Source organism: Electrona antarctica, assembly GCF_951216825.1.
Source record: "Electrona antarctica genome assembly, chromosome: 21".
Taxonomy (NCBI): Eukaryota; Metazoa; Chordata; class Actinopteri; order Myctophiformes; family Myctophidae; genus Electrona; species Electrona antarctica.
The window spans coordinates 23217487-23238075 of NC_136802.1; the positions used below are offsets into that span (position 1 = coordinate 23217487).

At 44.8% G+C, this 20589-nt stretch overlaps 1 protein-coding gene across 2 annotated transcripts in view; it reads left to right on the top strand.

Annotated features, from left to right (window-relative positions):
• The window catches only part of svep1 (sushi, von Willebrand factor type A, EGF and pentraxin domain containing 1), a 128711-nt gene that overhangs the window by 43136 nt on the left and 64986 nt on the right, over positions 1-20589 (top strand). For both annotated transcript variants that reach the window (XM_079491747.1, XM_079491748.1), the window contains exons 4-5: positions 14886-15044; positions 16627-16806. In XM_079491747.1, the coding sequence (XP_079347873.1) occupies positions 14886-15044; positions 16627-16806 (339 nt within the window). The remainder of the gene's footprint in view (positions 1-14885; positions 15045-16626; positions 16807-20589) is intronic.

The window sequence follows — 20589 nt, forward strand, 5'->3', positions numbered from 1 at the left end:
CTGTACTGACACTGTACTGTACTGGCACACCTGAAATCATCATATATACAGTGCGTGTGTGTTTGCGTGTGTGTTGGGTTGCGCACAGGTGGTGAACAACAACCATGCTGTTTTCGTGCTCAGACGCACCCAGCCACCCACCCAGCCACCCACCCACCCACACACATAGTGGTTGCACCACTCAAAAATCGTCAAAATGTGGTCCGAGGCCAATTACATATAATTCGACTCCTCCATGTCTCTCGCTGTCACTCAAGTGACTACTGGCCAATCACAGCGCGTCTTTTCCGGGACTTATGTTACGCACGCGGAAGCTGCTCATTGAAGGCAAATGCTTTGCAAGGAAAATTGTGCCTTCAATTGTGACACGCGCCTCAGAGCCGGAAAGGCATACGTTTATATGTCTATGGTCTTACTGAGACAACATGTAGTCCAGGAAGTAAGTGAGCTCAGTGTCTATTGTGGGCACTTTGAAATACTAAAATGTCTAAAAACACATTACCCACATAAAACCCCCAGGAAATGTTCTTGTTTCCTAAACATCATTAAAATAAGATCTGGTTGCAAAAGGGGTGAAGTGTCCCTTTAAGTAAATGTGTGTAGTTACTTTCCACCACTGCATATGTTCATACCGGTACATGCACATACTGTACATACTGTACGTTAACGCAGACAAGACCACAAACACATCTAAACTTCAGCTGATCCTATCATCTCATCACCCTCTCTGTTCTCTGCCACCATCCCTTTGTAAATCGTCTCTTTTTACAGTTGGGTGCCACCAATATTGTCCCTTATCATTTGACCCATTTAGGCCTGACCTCAAAATTTTAAAAAATCCTTCTAAATCCTCCAGTTTTCTGAAATAAATATTTTCACGATTTTTCAAAAATAGCAGACCTACAAGCTCGTAGCGCGCCACTCGGTGGCGCGCTATGAGCTTGTAGATCTGCTATTTTTCAATAGCTAAATTATAACAATGTTTAAAACACCAAAAGGGGTTCCCGCCCAAAATGGGTTAACTGTCCTTTTGCGCAGATCACGCAAACCTCAGCAAAAAGAAAAGGACAATATCGATGGCCTCCAACTGTAGTTTGTTCAGTTAAAGTTTTCTCCATCTCTCACGTCGGCCGATTCAGTGTAGCCATAAAGATTTACTATTCACACAGAAAAGCATTAAGTAGCCGTTTCGCACAGCAGAAACACCCCTCGTTAAATCTGTCGTAATTCCTAGCCTAGGGACTCTGCAGGGGCGCGGCAACTACTCCACGCCATATATATCATATATACGTGTGTGCGGCGTGCGCAGGCATACTGTATATTTTCAGAAACACTCAATTAAACATGTTATGTGTACAGTAAGTGCAATGGGCTCATTTATACTTGCGCCGGTGTCACACACCGAAAATAGCCAAACTATAAGCTCACAAGCTTGTTGTGAACTTGTAGATGTGCAATCTTTGGTACGCAACGCGATGCACAATCAAGTATAAGGCTTAATGTGACTAAGGTCACATGGTGCACACTCCTTCTGATGTTGAAAGTGCCCCATACTTGATACTTCCATCACTTGACCTGTCGTGCATACGGTATGGATGCATGTTCTCTTCTGGTGGTCACATGGTCACTCGTGAACGGAGAGAGTTTGTGGTTCGAGCCCAGGCTGCCAGTGGCCATGTGGTTACTGTGGTGCTGCTGTCTGGATGTGTCACATCATGTCACACCCTGCAGCGTTCCATTTTTTGCGGTCACTTGTGGATGCAGATGCACACGCAGCACGTGCACACACATTTAACCATAGCATCCCTATTCTGGGTATGTCAAAGGTGAACATTCTCTGAAGAGAACGTTCGGTGAAAGTTCATGTTTTCAAAAAATGTGGCCAAAAATGTATACAGGGCCGAAGTGGTTACTGTATATTTTGTAATAATAATGAAATTCTACAAAGTAACTAGTAACTAAAGTTGTCAAATAATTGTACTGCAATACATTTCAGAGGCAAATGTTGTACTTTTATTCGAGTAGAAGTACAACTACGGAAAATTTGACATACTCAAGTAAAGTACAAACACCTCAAAATTGCTTAAGTACAGTACTTATTAAGTAAATGTACTTAGTTACTTTCCCACCACTGAGAGGGGCACACGCTTCGTCTAAGGCCTAGGGTCAAAGGTCACAGGTTGAGGAGGATTCAGGAAGTCAGCAGTTGCCAGCATTCTGGAATAAAGGCATTTCTCTTTCTCTCACTCTCGCTCTCTCTCCATCCACCAGTCAACCTCTGCTAAGCTTTGACAGCACAGCTTGCCTTCGCCACTTGAAACAGGAATGTTCCATTGCGGACGAAAAGGGAATGTGTCCATGAGAGCATGTTTGTGGCCACATTCTCGTGAGAGTGGTGTGGCATGGCGTGATATGATATTGGGGACGGGAGGACTGACGGGCACCATTCAGTCAGTGTCTGTTCAGAGTCTAGTTAGAGCTTTCGGGCTTTCATTCGGCTTAGGGCCGATTCATACTCTTATTTTACCGATTTGATTTCGGCTCATCAGAATTTTTCAGTAGCACCGAAGAGCCGACTTTAGGACGGTACCCGCCCCCCCGAACCTCAAATGACGTCACATTGTAGGCTCTACAGAGCCGAACCGACTTTTATTCGGCTCTAAAATAGGAGTATGAATCGGCCCTTAGTCCTTGCAGCATTTACTGCGTATGCACATACACGCAAGTACAAATGACACAACGCAGCCGCACACGTGCAAACACCCATGCATGAAGAGAGAGAGCACACTGATACCAAAGATACCACCTTAACCCTCAAACCCCTATTCCAGGCATGTCATAATAGGCAAATATTCAGTGAAACATTTGGTGAAAATATTTGATGTAGAGAAAATGTGGCAGGATGGACTCGGTGGAGCCCTGGGCAATGAAGTAAATACGGTTAAGGATATTGACAATTAAGTCTTGATTCACTATGATCTGTTGGTGTGCCAATATCATTGTTGGGGGGGGGGGGGGGGGGGGAAATGTATGTACCTTACTGATCTAAATCTAAATTACCACGCTCTGTCGTATACAAACTTTATTTCCACCACAGCTTCCTCGTGCCCTGACAGGTGCACCCGACGATGACTGACACATAGTAGTAGGCAACCTGGCCTGGCAGACAGACACCTGTCTGCCAGACAGACACCAGACAGACACCTGTCTAGTTTTAGAAATGCACACACACACCACATGCTGTCTACTCGACCTCAACGTAACCAGGAACAGACAACGCACGCACGCACGCACGCACACACGCACGCACGCACGCACGCACGCACGCACGCACGCACGCACGCACGCACGCACGCACGCACGGCACCCCCTTCACACACACAGCTCCAGATCTGATCCAAGGTGATGGTTCAAGCATCTCCACTCTTCCATAGAAGACACTCCATAGCGTAAATAAATACACTATGGGACTCTGGGAGTATGATCCAGTTTGCAGGCTCTATATTTCCATAATCAGGCTGTTCTCGAGATATGCGGGAGACACGCGGACAGAGGTTCTGGGTATTTACACATAGAGGGCTCCATCTTGCGCCACCCTTATCCCTTATCCCTAAACTTATTTGCCATTTTTTACTATTTTGAAAATCTTTTTAAAATAGTTCAACTAGCAGATCTACATCGACACGTTGTGAGCTTGTAGATCAGCTATTTGAACTATTTTAAAATATTTTTTAAAATAGTAAGAAATGGCAAATAAGTTTAGGGATAAGGGTTAAGGGGTGGCGCAAGATATAGCCCAGAGTGTGATTTTAGTGCATGCTTTGTGAACTTTTAGTCTTAGTTATTGAACCTTATCTCAGAGGCAGCGTATTGACATTAATACTAATGGTCGTCTTTTTGCATGCAGGCCAACTTGGAAGTTACCGCTGTCGTGAGTTCTTAACACAGATTTCCAGTGGTATCTCTGCATTGGGTTTTGGATGAAATTATGAAAACAGGATCTGTAGAAAACGGAGGCTTATGAGTTATGACATTCACACATGTTTGTTCAACAAGATAATCTCCATAAATCAGCACTGCACATTCTAGGCTTTTTGGACCACACATGCTGTGATCGAAGTTTAGGGAAAAAAGCCTATAACTAGGTTCATATTTCACGGCTTGAGATATTATCAGCCATAATTTACTGTAGGTCATAGAGCAAAACTTGAAACAGATCACATTCTACGCATGAATCAATAACACCATGACAGACGAGGGAACCTCTCTCTATTTGACTTATGACTTTGCAAAGACGTTTAATGTCTTGTTAAATAGGAATGACAGAGAGACAAAGGAGGGAATAATGAGACATCAGATGAAACATTTGTGGTGGTGGTGGTGGTTCTAGACAAAAGTGTACTCTTGTTATACCCATTTTTAACCAAAACCATGAACTATGAACCAACCAAACAGAGACACAGACGGGAACACAGCAGTGTTGATTTTGGCATACTTTGTGTACCATATTTGTATGTGTGTGCATTTGCATGCTAGCGGACAGTATTCACACATATACTGTGTGTGTGTGTGTGTGTGTGTGTGTGTGTGTGTGTGTGTGTGTGTGTGTGTGTGTGTGTGTGTGTGTGTGTGTGTGTGTGTGTGTGTGTGTGTGTGTGTGTGTGTGTGTGTGTGTGTGTGTGTGTGTGTGTGTGTGTGTGTGTGTGTGTGGTGGGTTTGTTTTGATAACATATCACTTCGCATCGCCTCGCCAAGGAGTTATGAAAACACTTTGTGCGCAGCAGGCAACACAGTGACATAATATATTGTGGAAGCCGGTGGTGAGAAATGTCTCGACTGTTCTGCCAAACATTTTAGTCTTCCAAGTCCTCTCCAAGTCCCCCCCCCCCCAGGGCTGAGAGCATTCCGTGGCCACTATACCACCACATAACATATCTCTAGTGTACATCTGACATCTGTAATCAGGCAAAACCAGACTCGGGGAACCAACCAACCTTGTGTTTGTACAGTTGTTTAGCGGTTCGCCTGGCCTTCCCAATCGAACCCCCCGCCGCCACCCCCCTGGTGTGTTTCTTGGACTCTGTAATAAGCGAGCAGGACAGTCTCTGAACTCTGGGAAGCCACCGGAGGTATATCTAGCAATTGCAGGGTGAACTCAGACGTCACATGTGGGAATTGGAGTAATAATAAGCAGCCGTTCGCAGCACACCGATCAGAATGGCCAGAGAAATTGTCATTTACAGTAGTCTTAGTTTTAGTCATCATAGCTTAGTTTTTGTATAGTTTCCATTTAGTCTACGATTTTTTTCCGCCACAGTATCTGTAGAGACGATTTCCTATATTCCTATATAGGCAGTCGTGGCCCGACATCACACCACTCACCGTTTCCGTGACAACAGTATCAGTCGACGAAATCAACACTGAGAGATCTCCCACCCACCATTCTCTCCAAAAGATTCCTTTACAGAAGTTTCCATGATGGAAGTTCTATTTTTTTCTTTGGGCGGGGGGGGGACGAGGTTGCTACGGTGGGGGGAGGGGAGGGGGGGAGCGTCCGTGGAGGTTTCCCCTGCAGCAGATGGAGGCTGTGGTGGGTTGTGTAGGTGGACAGCTGGACTATGGCTTCCCCCTCTCTCTCTCTCCCTCTCTCTCTCTCTCTCTCTCTCTCTCTCCCACTCCCCTGTCCAGCTGGACAGCAGACCAGACTTCAATGAAACCCGGCGATGTGATTTAGAACCTCCTCCCGACTTTCCATAAGGCAGACGTTCCCCCCAAAGTAACCTAAGGTTTTTTTTTAATCCCTTAAATTGAGGTCACACAGTTCCTATGAACACCCCCCCCAACCCCATACTGTATGACGGTATGATGTACACTGACTACAGTATATGTCCCTTTAGTTTAGTGGGAGAGAACGGAAGCAGCTGGACTGTCTGTAGCAAACTTGTCTATAGGCAGAGCTTTATGGTTTTCTCTCAGTGGAGTTCAAAACCACCGTCGCTTGTATACTGTAGTTGTCGCTTCCAATTTTGATCACTTCAACATGCTCACACGTACGGTCATTTCCTTCATGAACCGGACACGATCATTATACAGCAGATGTCATATTTTCATGGCAGGGGGTCCCCCTGCGCCGCCGGGCTCCAAGCGTGAGCGCGCTAGAAGCGGGTGCAGAATTCCCTGTTGAATCAATGACTCAACAGGGAGGGTCAGTAGGATTCATGGTCAATAGCACTTATGAGCCACTGGAGGTGGGCTCTCCATTCAGTGTTGGCGTCGACGTGCTCATCCAACACAGTGAGCGCGAGTGAGACAAGAGATGGCATGCTAATCAGAAATTTAACCCATGATGTTGCACTGATGTGGTCAAGGTGATAACATTTTTCAAATGACCGCCATTGTTATTGTGCTTTAAAAAATGAATGTCATAACCTTTCTTCCAATGCTGACCATAAAGCATTTTACCTGTATTTTATGTGTGAAAGCTAACAGTGGTTTACAACCAGTGGGTTCGGGGACCACCAGTGGTCCTTGAGGAGGTTCCAGGTGGGCCCCAACTAAATGATGGAGAGTTGCAATGATAACCAAATGGACCCTTATTAGATATTTAACTCTTGAGAGGCTAAAATAAAACCGAATGGACCCTTACGGTCCATTTGGTTTCATTTTACGCTCATGAGTTAAATGATTGTTAAACATCTGCATTACTTAATTTACAAGAAGTCTGCACAATTAGAGAATGTAGAATATTGTTACTTTGATCAACGTTTGCCTGTTAATGGTACCACTACCAACATCAATACACCATGAAATATGGTGGAGAAAATCTTAACCAACGATAACTAAAACATTCTTTAGTTTTGTGTCTGAGAATAAATAATGGGCCTTGATATGAAAAAGGTTGGAAACCACTACTATAGAAATGAAGTTTATTATGATCACATCCAATCTTTCCAGCTCTCATTCATTCTGCTTCATACTTCCCTGGTGGTCTTGTACAGTGGATCGTTTCATGGCTAAACCAGGAGATGTACACATGCCGTTGTTACTGGCACAGACTATATGTATACGCAGACTGTTTTGGTCTGAGATGTAAAGTTTGGGCTATGCATGCATTTCTTTGTGTCTGGGCCAGTTCCTGTAGTGAAGGTAGTTGTGTTTGTGTGGGTATACAGTACGTTGGAATTGTTTCGGCGATCACTTGTGCGTGAGAGGCTGGTGGTTGAGAATGGAAAGTTTCCTCGCATGTCAACATTGTTTTCTCATTTAAAATCCACCGATTTAAAACCCAGATTGTGTGTGTGTGTGTGTGTGTGTGTGTGTGTGTGTGTGTGTGTGTGTGTGTGTGTGTGTGTGTGTGTGTGTGTGTGTGTGTGTGTGTGTGTGTGTGTGTGTGTGTGTGTGTGTGTGTGTGTGTGTGTGTGTGTGTGTGTGTGTGTGTGTGTGTGTGTGTGTGTGTGTGTGTGTGTGTGTGTGTGTGTGTGTGATGCCGGACATCCTCTTGTCTGCATTGTTTCGTCTTAAACAGAACAGACAGACGTACAAAGCACACTCACACACCACACATTTAGTCGTACTCTGCACTATTTGTCACTCTTAGGTTGGGAACCCCTGTCTCTCTTTGTTTGTCACTGGGACAGTGTGAGGAGGCAGATGTTTCCACATCTCCCTCAGGACTCTCTTTTATTGTTTTTATAGGCCTCGGCTAATCGATCGCAGGCCTGTCCCTAGAGAGACATGGAGATTCTTGTGTGATATTATTAACCCTCATGGCTCATGAGCATGGTCGTGAGGTAAGCTTCGGACGCCGTGGCCGGTCGAACTCTTGAAGTATTATGCCGTATAGGGCAGAGAATGGGCGATTTCTAAGGCCTAGAGGTCGGAGGCTATATATGTGGAAGTCAAAAGACAGGGATAGGGGAGGTGGAGGAGTCACGGTGTGTTTGCAAAGGAGACATGCCTCGTTGCACACGTCCGGCACTTTGATTTGAGACTGACTGACGGCATTCATGTTCACTCCCCGTCTCTGGTCACAGCAGGACCACCACTGCATTCATGTTCACTCCCCGTCTAGTGGAGGAGCTTAGGGAGAGATAAGGGTAATTTCGCGCTATAATTCGTCTAAAAGCGCCACATTTTGCACAAATGTAGCCCAGGGCATGCTCTAATGATTTAGCTAGGGCATCCGATTAATCCATAGCCACTTGTCCAAATGTGCCCAAATGTCATCACATATGTGGGCATACATAGTCGATCTACATGCTACTGTAACGGCACATGACGAGCTGCAGGGAGCTTGTAGATCGACTAGGAGTATTTGGTGTAGAGGGGGAAAAAGGAGGGACCACATATAGACCCCTGGGGGACCCCTGGGTCAACAAAGTGCAGGGTTTAATAAGAGGTTAACTTTATAAATCTTATTACGTAACATAATTAGTTAATGGCCATTCTTATTGAAATCCTTCTCTTAGTTTGAACACATTGCCAACTGCTCACATACTGTAGTGGTTGTCCTCGCTGCAGATCATTAGTGCATACCATACGGTAGCAGCTCTCTTTTGAACAGCTTCTGTCCTCATGGTTTTAAACGGCTCAGGAACAGCAGGTTCTTTTTTGACTTTATGGTCATCTGGACGACCGACGGTCCACTTCCCCTCTAAATGAAGGGTATAGTGGTACAGTGAATTCCGGAGCCGCAGGGCAGCACACAGGTATACATACCGCCGAGCATATGCTGGCTTGATGCTTAATTCAAACCATGGGGATCGGGGCAGTGCCGAGATCCAAGTGCACTCCCCATGCACTGTCGGGGGTCTGTCGTTTGGCACGACGGAGCCTGAGGAGGATATACGCAGGCAGCACATGCATGTGTTTGTGTCCCCCTTCCAAGTCATTACCTCTGCAGACTGATGGCCGCTTCTCCTTTCATCATGCCATCCTACTCCCCACGCCCCAAACTCTTCTCCCTTCTGGCTCCGAAACTACAGTTGGGTGCCATCGATATTGTCCCTTATCATTTGACCCATTTAGGCCTGACCTCAACATTTTAAAAAATCCTTCTAAATCCTCCAGTTTTCTGAAATAAATATTTTCACGATTTTTCAAAAATAGCAGACCTACAAGCTCGTAGCGCGCCACTCGGTGGCGCGCTATGAGCTTGTAGATCTGCTATTTTTCAATAGCTAAATTATAACATAATGTTTAAAACACCAAAAGGGGTTCCCGCCCAAAATGGGTTAACTGTCCTTTTGCGCAGATCACGCAAACCTCAGCAAAAAGAAAAGGACAATATCGATGGCCTCCAACTGTATGCAATGCACTTCCCATTGCAATCAGAACTGCAGACTCACTCCCAATCTTCCGCCGTAGTCTGAATACCCACCTCTTCAGACTCCATCTTAGCCCTAGCCTCGACGACCTTACAGGCGTATATGCAAAGGCTAAACTTATGTAACTTAGATCGCATTTTATGTGACATAGCACTCTATAGTGTACTGTATACGCATAGTTTCATTATATTCCACTGTTAGGTTCTTAGCTTACGTATGATTATTGATGACTATTCTTTATGTATTTGATGTATTACCATTTATGTACAGTATGTATTACCAGTTTTGTTCTTGCTTACTGTAAATCGCTCTGGATTAAGAGCGTCTGCTAAATGCCTAAATTGTCTATGTCTGTCTGTCTGTCCGTCGTTCCCTCCCTCTCGCCCAGTATAGCTCGACAGCAGTGGTTATCAAAGTGGAGTCTGGGGACCCCCAAGGGTCCTCCCAGGGTCCCTCCAGGGGGTCCTCAACCATGCAGCAAAACCATGCAAAAAATCTGGTTAAACCACTGTTTAACCACTTCAACCCTATGGGTGTTTGTACTGTAGCTTGTAGCAGTTGTGAGCTGCTACATATTTTTATTGGGGGTCGCTCCCTGTCACAACATAATACTCTGATGGGGGTCTGTGGACAAATATACAGTAATTTGGGGTCCGTGAGATGAAAAGGTTTGAGAACCACTGCCGTACAGTCAGTACACATTGCCCTGAAACTTGTACTTTTGTGTGTGTGTGTGTGTGTGTGTGTGTGTGTGTGTGTGCGTGTCGGTTACACGCACGCATCTACTGTACGTGTGCGTATAGGTGAGCACCATATTTGAGCTATAGCCATGCAGCAACGCGCCAGCGCCTGCAAAAAAGTTCCATATTTTTTCCGATACAGTGTTTCCACTGTTAACGGAGCGAGTGAATTATTATTCACATTAAAAATAACTAGGCTTCCTGTAAACTTTAAATGAAGCCATAAAATAAGAGTCCGGGGGTGGGGTGGGGGGGGGGGGGGGGGGGGGGGTTCAGACTCTCGTAGGCCTCTTCTGACAAGACAAGTCACGTGTTGAGTCTGTTATCACATGAAATGCATGCATTAAAACCAGATACACGCATCAGTCTTTACCACTGCTGCACATCGACGTGTGTGTGTGTGTGTGTGTGTGTGTGTGTGTGTGTGTGTGTGTGTGTGTGTGTGTGTGTGTGTGTGTGTGTGTGTGTGTGTGTGTGTGTGTGTGTGTGTGTGTGTGTGTGTGTGTGTGTGTGTGTGTGTGTGTGTGTGTGTGTGTGTGTGTGTGTGTGTGTGTGTGTGTGTGTGTGTGTGTGTGTGTGTGTGTGTGTGTGTGTGTGTGTTTTTGATGTGGGTTTGGTTTAGCGGTTGTATTTCAGTGCCAGTCTGCTTTACGGTCGGTTAATGCTGCTTGGCTGACCCCTCTGCTTGTGTGTGTGTGTGTGTGTTGTGTGTGTTTTGGGGGGCGGCGAGGTAGTGTGTCTTGCAGCTGAGACAGAGAGAGAGAGATAGAAATGTAAGATGAGAAATATTAGATGGAGAGGGAGAGGAGAGAGAGGGTGATAGAGAGAGACACCGCCAGAGAGAGAGAGAGAGCTGGCAGTGGTGCAGCAGTGGAAATTCACACCTCTGGTCGGGTTGAGGGAATGACTGTGGCTTCTCTGTTACACAGTGTTGATTTCGTCGACTAATACTATGACGAAAAATGCTTCATAGTAAATGTAGCCTACTTAGTTTCTTTCCACCACTGCCGTTTGGACACTCAGTGGTTCTCGAAGTGGGGTCTGTGGACACCTAGGGGTCCTTGAGGGAGTTCCAGGGGGTCCCCAGCTAAATGATGGATAGGAACCAAATGGACCCTTATGGTCTAACCGCTAACGGGTTCATTTGGTTCCATTTGTACACTCTCAGAGTTAAATTAACATTGTTTTTGAGTGGTGCAACCACTCCAAGGAACAGCAATGTCCGTGTTAACATATGTGACTGTGTGACTATGTGACTATGAGTACCAGTAGGGGCAAAAGTGGCAATGTTGTGCCAGAAACAGAGAGAGAGAGATAGTGTTGCACTGTTGCCTGCTGATGAGAGAGAGAGAGAGAGAGGGGGGGAGAGGGGAGTTTCACCATTTTTTCAATATAAATTGTCGTCCCAGAGATAGAAATGCCATTGAATGGGGGTCCGTAGCCTAATGCATGTCAAACTGGGGGGTCCTTGAAATTAAACGGGTTGAGAATCACTGATAGAGCCGTAAATAGGCTAATAAGTGTCGATTTGGGGGTCCTTCACATGAAAAAGTTTGAGAACCACTGAGATTAACAGTCTGGCCTTTACCGTGTGGTTTACTTAACATGCGTAATGTCTCATGCTTAATGTCTCACTTCCTTTTATTGACCCTCACAACAAATCATCCGTTCAGCGAAAGATGAAAGTTGGCTTCCAGTGTAGCATAGAGGGGTTTGTGTGTGTGTTGGGGGGGGGGGGGGGGGGGGGGGGGGGTGGCTGATTAGTGGTGCAACGTGGCACAGAGATGACCTCTCTTATTGCGACATGCATGTATGAGTTGCCTTCCAGTTCCCTCCTCCCTTTCTCCCTCTCCTCCTCTTCCTCTTTGTGTTTGGGAAGCTGATTTATAGAAGAATGCAGGAATGTTGGAGAAAACCTCCGTCTGAACCCCATCGCTCCACCTTTAAAACACATCTGACTCAGGTGGTTCCACCAGGAACTGGAATGACTGATTAATAACTACTGTAGATTTTCTGCATTAGCTATTTTCAGTGTGCTACACCAGCACAAAACTATGGGGCTCATTTTGTGTGTGTGCGGGCCTGCGTGCAGGGTGCGTGCGTGTGTGCGTGCGCTCGTGCGTGTCTAGTGTGTGTGTGTGTGTGTGCTGGTGTGCGTGCGTGCGTTACCAAAATGGCATAATGTACTGTACCACTCCACTCTCTTGATATGTTGTTCCCCAACTCTTGGAGAGTATTTAGGCCTTTTACTGGAGGTCCCAGCCCCTAAAATGACCCCAGGAGGAAGTGTTGACCTTTACTGAATTGCTTCAGTTTGAGTTCATTTGAGCACCTAAATTCAGATTTGGGCACCGTAGCATGTGGTTTTTAAGTGGTGGGCCTCGGGTCATCCTAGGGGCTAGAACAGGGGTGCCCACACATTTATGACGTGAGATCTACTTTCAAAATGACCAGCTCAACAAGATCTACCCACTGAAAAAATAAGTGTACCATTGCTGAAAATAGTTTAAATATATAATGTACCTGGGGGGGCTTTGGAATAGGGAGAAAATATGACAGGCAGTTTGCTGTCATATTTCCTCCCCGTATTTAACTTAAACGCCCAATGCATTCTCAATGGCAATAGCACAAACTTTGGCATGCTACTAGTCCTACATACTTACACCTAGAAACCCCATTCAAACCTATTTAGGTTCATCTTACGGTGGACATGTTTGCCTGAAAAGAAATCTTTGAAATGTTTCATAGTTTTAGAAATATAGTGCTTTCAAATTTGAAAAATGTATAATGGGGCTCAATGGCAGTTCTATGGCACGTCAAAAAATTACTTTCACCTAGAAACTCTATTCACACATTTTATAATTCAGCTTACTGTGGAGACACATGCTGGAACTTTTTACTTTGAAATGATTTGTAGTTTCTGAGTTATTTAACTTAAACGCCCAATGCATTCTCAATGGCAATAGCACAAACTTTGGCATGCTACTAGTCCTACATACTTACACCTATAGAAACCCCATTCAAACCTATTTAGGTTCATCTTACGGTGGACATGTTTGCCTGAAATGGAATCTTTGAAATGTTTCATAGTTTTAGAAATATAGTGCTTTCAAATTTGATAAATTTATAATGTTGTTCCTCCATCTTGGGAGAGTATGTAGGCCTTTCACTGGACCTCCTAGCCACTTAAAGACCACATGTTGGGGTGCTAAAATCTGAAGTTAGGTGGTCAAATTACCTGAAACTGAAGCAATTCAGTAAAGGTCAACGCTTCCTCATGGGGTCATTTTAGGGCCTAGGACCTCCAGTAAAGGGTAAAATACTCTTCTCGGTTGTGGGAACAACATATCCAATGATGAGGACCCTAGGCCCAAAGATGTCCCCCTGGCAACTGTTTCAACTTTGGGTCAGCCTACATGTAAAAGTGCCCAAAGTTGAAAGAAGGTTGTCAAATGAACTGAAACTGAAGCAATTCAGTAAAGGTCAACGCTTCCTCATGGGGTCATTTTAGGGCCTAGGACCTCCAGTAAAGGGTAAAATACTCTTCTTGGTTGTGGGAACAACATATCCAACGATGAGGACCCCATGCCCAAAGATGTCCCCCTTGCAACTGTTTCAACTTTGGGTCAGCCTACATGTAAAAGTGCCCAAAGTTGAAGGGCAGAGCTTCAACTTCAGCTACCCAGTACCCAAGGTTGAAGCCCTTCAACTTTGGGCAGATCTACAAGCTCGTAGTGCGGCACCGAGTGCCACGCTACGAGCTTGTAGATCTGCTATTTTTCAGTGGGGTACATTTAATCACTGGCCCTGGGTCAATCCAAGGGCCTACTGTAGTATAGGCCATATGGGCGCTGCCATGACTTGTTTTAGATCTTCTTGAACTTCTTGAACAACTTGTCTGTTGCCGAGTTACACTGAACTAAATTAAAATCTTTATTTTGTAGTCTATATAAACACCTGTATACAATCTGTTCCATGTGTTCAAAATGAGATTGTTTGGTTATTTATATAAACTCTTCAGGATTCCTAAAGTATTTGAAACATTTGAAACCAAAAATAGTTTTTAATTTGGTTTGATGACTGTATGCATACAGTTGATTACTATTGGTGTTAGAGATAGTGGTGATGATTGTTTCCTATACTGCACCTCATACTCTGAGCCGACTTGGCATTTCAAGGTTAAGGTATACTTTATTATCCCCTTACGGAACATTCTCTGAATACTATACAGCAACAGTCAGCAGGCACATCAGTGCAGCAAGCGGGAACCAACTCCAGTCGTAAGAGCAATGGCAGAAATATTTTACGTATAGCATTCATGTCTTTAGGTCCCGCATTGTCCTGCATGGTCTACATCAGGGATGGGCAACTTTGACAATGGAGAGGGCCACTATATATTTCCACACTCACTCCAGGGGGCCAAATTGCATTTTACTGCCGTAGCAAAAATAGCAGATCTACAAGCTCGTACAAGCTGAAAAGTAACCTTTGTAATTAATTTCAAATGCATTTAATATAGTTTTGTTAACTTTATGAACAAAATACAAATGCATTGGACATAAAAAAAGACAATAACGTTTTAATTCTAGTAATTAGCTGAAATCAATAATATATATCAGTATTCTGATATTAACCTGCGGGCCACATTAAGTGAAGGTGGGGGCCGCATGTGGCCCCCGGGCCGCCAGTTGCCCATGTATGGTGTACAGTACAATCTGCTGCCAAGCCGTATTACAGGACATTGTTCCCCGGGACAGTAAAGATTTGAATTGTCAAGTCAAGCATTGAGTTGGAACTTCTGTCTGTGTCTCCCAAACAGCCTGCCCGCCGGGCACCTACAAACCAGAGGGCACCCCAGGAGGGCTGGGCACCTGCCTGCCATGCCCCGACACCCAGTACACCTCCCAGCCGGGCAGCACCTCCCTCAGCGACTGTGTCTGCAAGCCGGGTTTCAGCGCCGTCGGCTGGACCTGCCAGGGTGAGCACAAGCGAGTGTTGATTTTGGCAGCAAATTTTGATTTTAGTTTTAGTCATAGTCTTTGAAATAAAACTTAATTTAGTTTTAGTTATATTTTAGTCACCTGGACTAAATCTACAGTTGATTTAGTATTTTAGTCTAGTTTTTATTTGTTGACGAAATTGTCAATATATTTAGTCTTAGTTTTAGTCATCATAGCTTAGTTTTCATTTAGTTTCCATTCAGTTTTCATCAGTGGAAAAAGGTAGTCGACGAACATTTTTCGTGATTAGTCGACGAAATCAACACTGACTGAACAAGCGAGTGCCATGTTACAGTGGACTGTGTTGTCTGACATTGCACACACCAGTGGGAGCTCGTGTAAGCCGCACTCTCCCGCAGGGATCTGAAAGCATCGTAGTCGCTAAGGAGAGCCAACTGGCAGAGGCCCACCGCTTGTGAAGTCGATTTGACAAGTCCCTGGCGAACACGATATGTTGAATCTGCCACGCAGTGATACATTCCCGATAAATAGCAGACATAAACGTATGAAGGGAAGGGAAAGGGGTATGGGGGAGGCTGTTGGTAGCCGACCACATAATTGCAACATATCCAATTCAATTCCGGCCAGAGACCAATGTTTTATGCACAACACTGACGCAAAACTAAGTGTAAATCAGGCTTAAAACCCCATACCACACAAGTTGACACAACCACACCCAACTCCAGTGTGACAGATATGAATCAGTTCAGCCGCAAACAATCCATTTCCACCGTATCCAGGCTGTTCTATGTATGAAGTTACTGTAAACTCAACTCACCCCAAATTAAGAATCAGGTTCCAGTAATGGGAATCACCCCCCCCCCCTCCTCCTGTTCCCGGAGGTTGACCCATAGATTTCTTCATCCTGCATCTCTGTTGAACAAGATGTTCTCCATTATCATTGGCATCACCTTCGTCTGAGGCAAGGGCCAAATGTCACAAGGCTGAGGATTCAGGAAGTCAGCATTTGTCTTTGTGTCTGTGTGTCTGTGTGTCTGTCTGTCTGTCTGTCTGTCTGTCTGTCTGTCTGTCTGTCTGTCTGTCTGTCTGTCTGTCTGTCTGTCTGTCTGTCTGTCTGTCTGTCTGTCTGTCTGTCTGTCTGTCTGCCTGCCTGCCTGCCTGCCTGTCTGCCTGTCTGTCTGTCTGTCTGTCTGTCTGTCTGTCTGTCTGTCTGTCTGTCTGTCTGTCTGTCTGTCTGTCTGTCTGTCTGTCTGTCTGTCTGTCTGTCACACTCGCGCGCACAACCTGTGATTTTCTGCTTCCTCTCTTTCCAGTCTGTCCCACAGTGAGCCTTTACCACCACCAGCTGCCATAGGGATCATTTACAACTTTTACAGCTGTGTGTGCGTGCGTCTGTTCTTACCTTTGCATTTTTCCTTTGTATTTCTCAGATTACATGTGTGTTCAGACATGTGGGGGCTAGTGTAATTACATGTAGTAATTTAATGCATCCATACCTCTCCTCTCCTCTCCTCTCCTCTCCTCTCCTCTCCTCTCCTCTCCTCTCCTCTCCTCTCCTCTCCTCTCCTCTCCTCTCCTCTCCTCTCCTCTCCTCTCCAGTGGTGTATTGTCCAGTGCTGTCTCCACCAGACAACGGCGTGTTCATCCAGAATGCGTGTAACAACCACTACGACTCGGCCTGTGGGGTGAGGTGCCAGGCGGGCTTTGAGCTCCAGGGAACGGGCATCAGGCTGTGCCAGGCTGACGGCAGCTGGTCGGGGACGCCGTCCGTCTGCCGAGGTGAGGATTCTCAAACACTTGGTCGCCGACCCATTTGTGGGTTGCGGACACATTTTTATGGGTCCCTTAATTTTTTAATTATTGTTATTTCAAAATTATTTTCAAAAAACATTCCTCGAAAAATCGAAAATCGAAGAAATTCCATAAATTAGAAAACAAATGTTTAAGAAGTAGTGAAAATAGGCGATCTACAAGCTCACTTTCGCGCCACGTTTGTGAGCTTGTACTGTAGATCTGCTATTTTCACTAGTTTGGGTCCCAGGCTAAACATCTAATCTCTCTTTTGGGTCACAGAATAAAAAGGTTTGGGAACCCCTGCAGTAGAGCAGCGGTTCTCAAACATTCTTTACTAGAGTCCCCCGGCTACAATGCTTCCTCAGCCGAGTACTCGCCATGCAGCATAAAATGTTTTCCCTGAGGTGGATGGATCTTTTATCTTATAGCTTTTCTTTTGTTTTTGTCCAGTTATGTATTTTTCTCCTTAGATGTTTGGCTTTAATATTGAAAACAAACAGACGAGCTGACTGGTAACTTATTTTTGTACACATTTATTATTTTGTATATATTTTTTATGAACGTGGGATAAATTGTTCAATACCAGGAGGGTATTGAAGGAGTAGACCCTGAAGCAGTGGTTCCCAAAGTGGGGTCCAGGGACCCCCAGGGGTCCTTTTGAGGGAGTTGCAGGGGGTCCCCAGCTAAATGATAGTTTGGAACCAATTAACCAAATGGACCCTATGGGTCTGTAAATGGTAAATGGTGCATTTATATAGTGCCTTTATCCAAGGCGCTTTACATAGATTGTGCATTACATTCACCCATTCACACACACATTCATACAAAGATTGCGGCGGAAGCCTTGCAAGGTACCAACCAGCACACAGGGAGCAATTTGGGGTTCAGTGTCTTGCCCAAGGACACTTCGACATGTAGACTGGAGGAGCCGGGATTCGAACCGCCGACCCATGGATCATTGGACGACCTGCTCTACCTCTTGAGCCACAGTCGGTCTGTAACTCTGAGAGTTACAGACCCATAGGGTCCATAGAGTCCATAGAGAAATGGAACCAATTGGACCCTAATGGGTCCATTTGGTTCCATTTGTACACTCTCAGAGTTAAATTAACATTGATTTTACAATATAAATGGCGGTCCCAGAGATAGAAATGCCATTAAATGGGGGTCTGTAGACTAATTAATGTCAAACTGGGGGTCTGTGAAATTAAATGGGTTGAGAATCACTGCTAGAGCCGTAAAGATCTTCTCTTATGGAGGTCCGTGGGCTAATTAGTGTCAATTTGGGGTTCCTTGACATGAAACAGTTTGGGAACCACTGCCCTAAAGTACAGTTTAGGAGTATCCATTTGACAAACACAGCAGTACAGGGTTGGATGGTTGAGTTGACACTGGAGAAGAGAAGGCCGAGTGGGAAAACCAAGCTAGTTTAGGTACATGCTGGTCGTTTCCAATCCAAACCATATAGTACAGTTGGAGGCCATCGATATTGTCCTTTTCTTTTTGCTGAGGTTTGCGTGATCTGCGCAAAAGGACAGTTAACCCATTTTGGGCGGGAACCCCTTTTGGTGTTTTAAACATTATGTTATAATTTAGCTATTGAAAAATAGCAGATCTACAAGCTCATAGCGCGCCACCGAGTGGCGCGCTATGAGCTTGTAGGTCTGCTATTTTTGAAAAATCGTGAAAATATTTATTTCAGAAAACTGGAGGATTTAGAAGGATTTTTTTTTAAACTTTTTTTAAAACTTTTTTTGTTATAATTTAGCTATTGAAAAATAGCAGATCTACAAGCTCATAGCGCGCCACCGAGTGGCGCACTACGAGCTTGTAGGTCTGCTATTTTTGAAAAATCGTGAAAATATTTATTTCAGAAAACTGGAGGATTTAGAAGGATTTTTTAGTCAAATGATAAGGGACAATATCGGTGGCACCCAACTGTACATCCACTTGCAAACCCACTTCCTGATGAAGGCCAGCATGGGTGGCAGGCAACACACAGTAGGTCATGTGGTTGTTTGCCCCAATAAAGGGCTATTGTACTCCAAGTACTCCAAGTTGTAGAGCCTTGGTAAATTGTTACTATGACTTCAACCGTAACTCTGATGTCATGTTTCTACCACCAGACGTTGTTTATATGTTTTAAGTACATCTTCCCCTCACTTCCTGCGTTTTATAGCCTTTGCTTGTCTTTGCAACTCCCCGTTCTATTTTAAATTGTCGGTCATTGCGTCACATCGTTTCCCTTTCTCCTATAGTCTGATAGGCAACAAATGTGTGTGTGCGCCGTTGAAAAAGTGAAAGGCATTTACTTTCGCTCGTGATTGAACAATTGCTGGCTCTGCAAATTGATGGCAGCCAGACAAATTGTTTCCTGTATTACCTTGTTCCTTCCACAAATGAGAGTTTAACAATAGTTAGCATAATAGAATGTAGCGCCGTGGTTCCAATAATAAGTGATTTAGCAGCGTTGTTAAATGACTTTATAGAGATAGATACCGTACATGCTGACCTTGCATGTGATTCAAGAGAAGAATATACGCACAAACATTGCATAAACACAAACATTGAAGACGAAGGCTCCTAATCCTACAGCTTTTGTCCCCACACGTCTCAATATTTGCCATTGACAATGAAACGAGAAATTAGGTCAAATGTCCGCCAAATATGACAAACATTAAATGCCATTGACAATGAAGGAAAAATGTACGTCATATGTAGACGAGCAAATTGGCTAACCAATCACATAAATTCAGTTAAATTCAGTTCAAGGAAAGGAGAAATTAGGTCATATATGCTTCAAATAATGTAAAACATGCACACACACACACACACACACACACACACACACACACACACACACACACACACACACACACACACACACACACACACACACACACACACACTTCGTCTAATTGATCTCAGTGGGTTTCTCCACTCCACATGGCTTCCATGATTCCTTATTAAACATGGTCATCAAAGCCTGCCGATCCTCCATAAACATTTATGTACCACTTAATGGACCCATCACAATGACGGATTTGTGTTTCATTGTTGTAGAGACTTGTTGCTAAGAGCTCTGTAAAAGCCTCATACGTACGCTTGCGTGCGTGTGTGTGTGTGTTGGGTGGGTGGGCCAACAGAGTGTGTTGGTGAGATCATATGGGTTTAGACTGATTCAAGGATCAGTGTTTAATTGGACGACTACCGTGGTCTACCAGGCTGGGAGAGAGAGAGAGGGGGGGGGGGGTTAGAGTGGCTAGAGAAAGAAAGAAAGACAGAAATTGACTGAGCCTGTTAGAGAAAGACCATGAGAAAGAAGGAGGTTGAGGGAGCACTGATGGCATAGCAGGGTAATGTGTACAGTACAGTGTAAGGGGAATGGTGAAAGTGAAAGATAACACATCAACGGGAACGATACACATCGAAGTGTGCGTGCATTGTATGCTGTCTGTAAACGTGTGTCTATGTGTACGCATCACAATAAGTCTCCTGTATGGAGGACCTCCCAACTAGCTAAAGCCCTCAGGGAGAGAGAGGGGTCTCCTCCGTGTCTATGGGTGGCGATGACAAATAACACACCACATGCCGTCTGCTCGACCTCAGCGCGTAACTAGCAACAGGCAACGCACGTACGCACGCACACACACACACACATGCACACGCGTGCGCGCACACACACACACCATGCGTTCACACCGTGGAGTAAATGATAGCATATAGATAATGCGGCACATTCCTATGTTTGATTTACTGCTCTGTTTT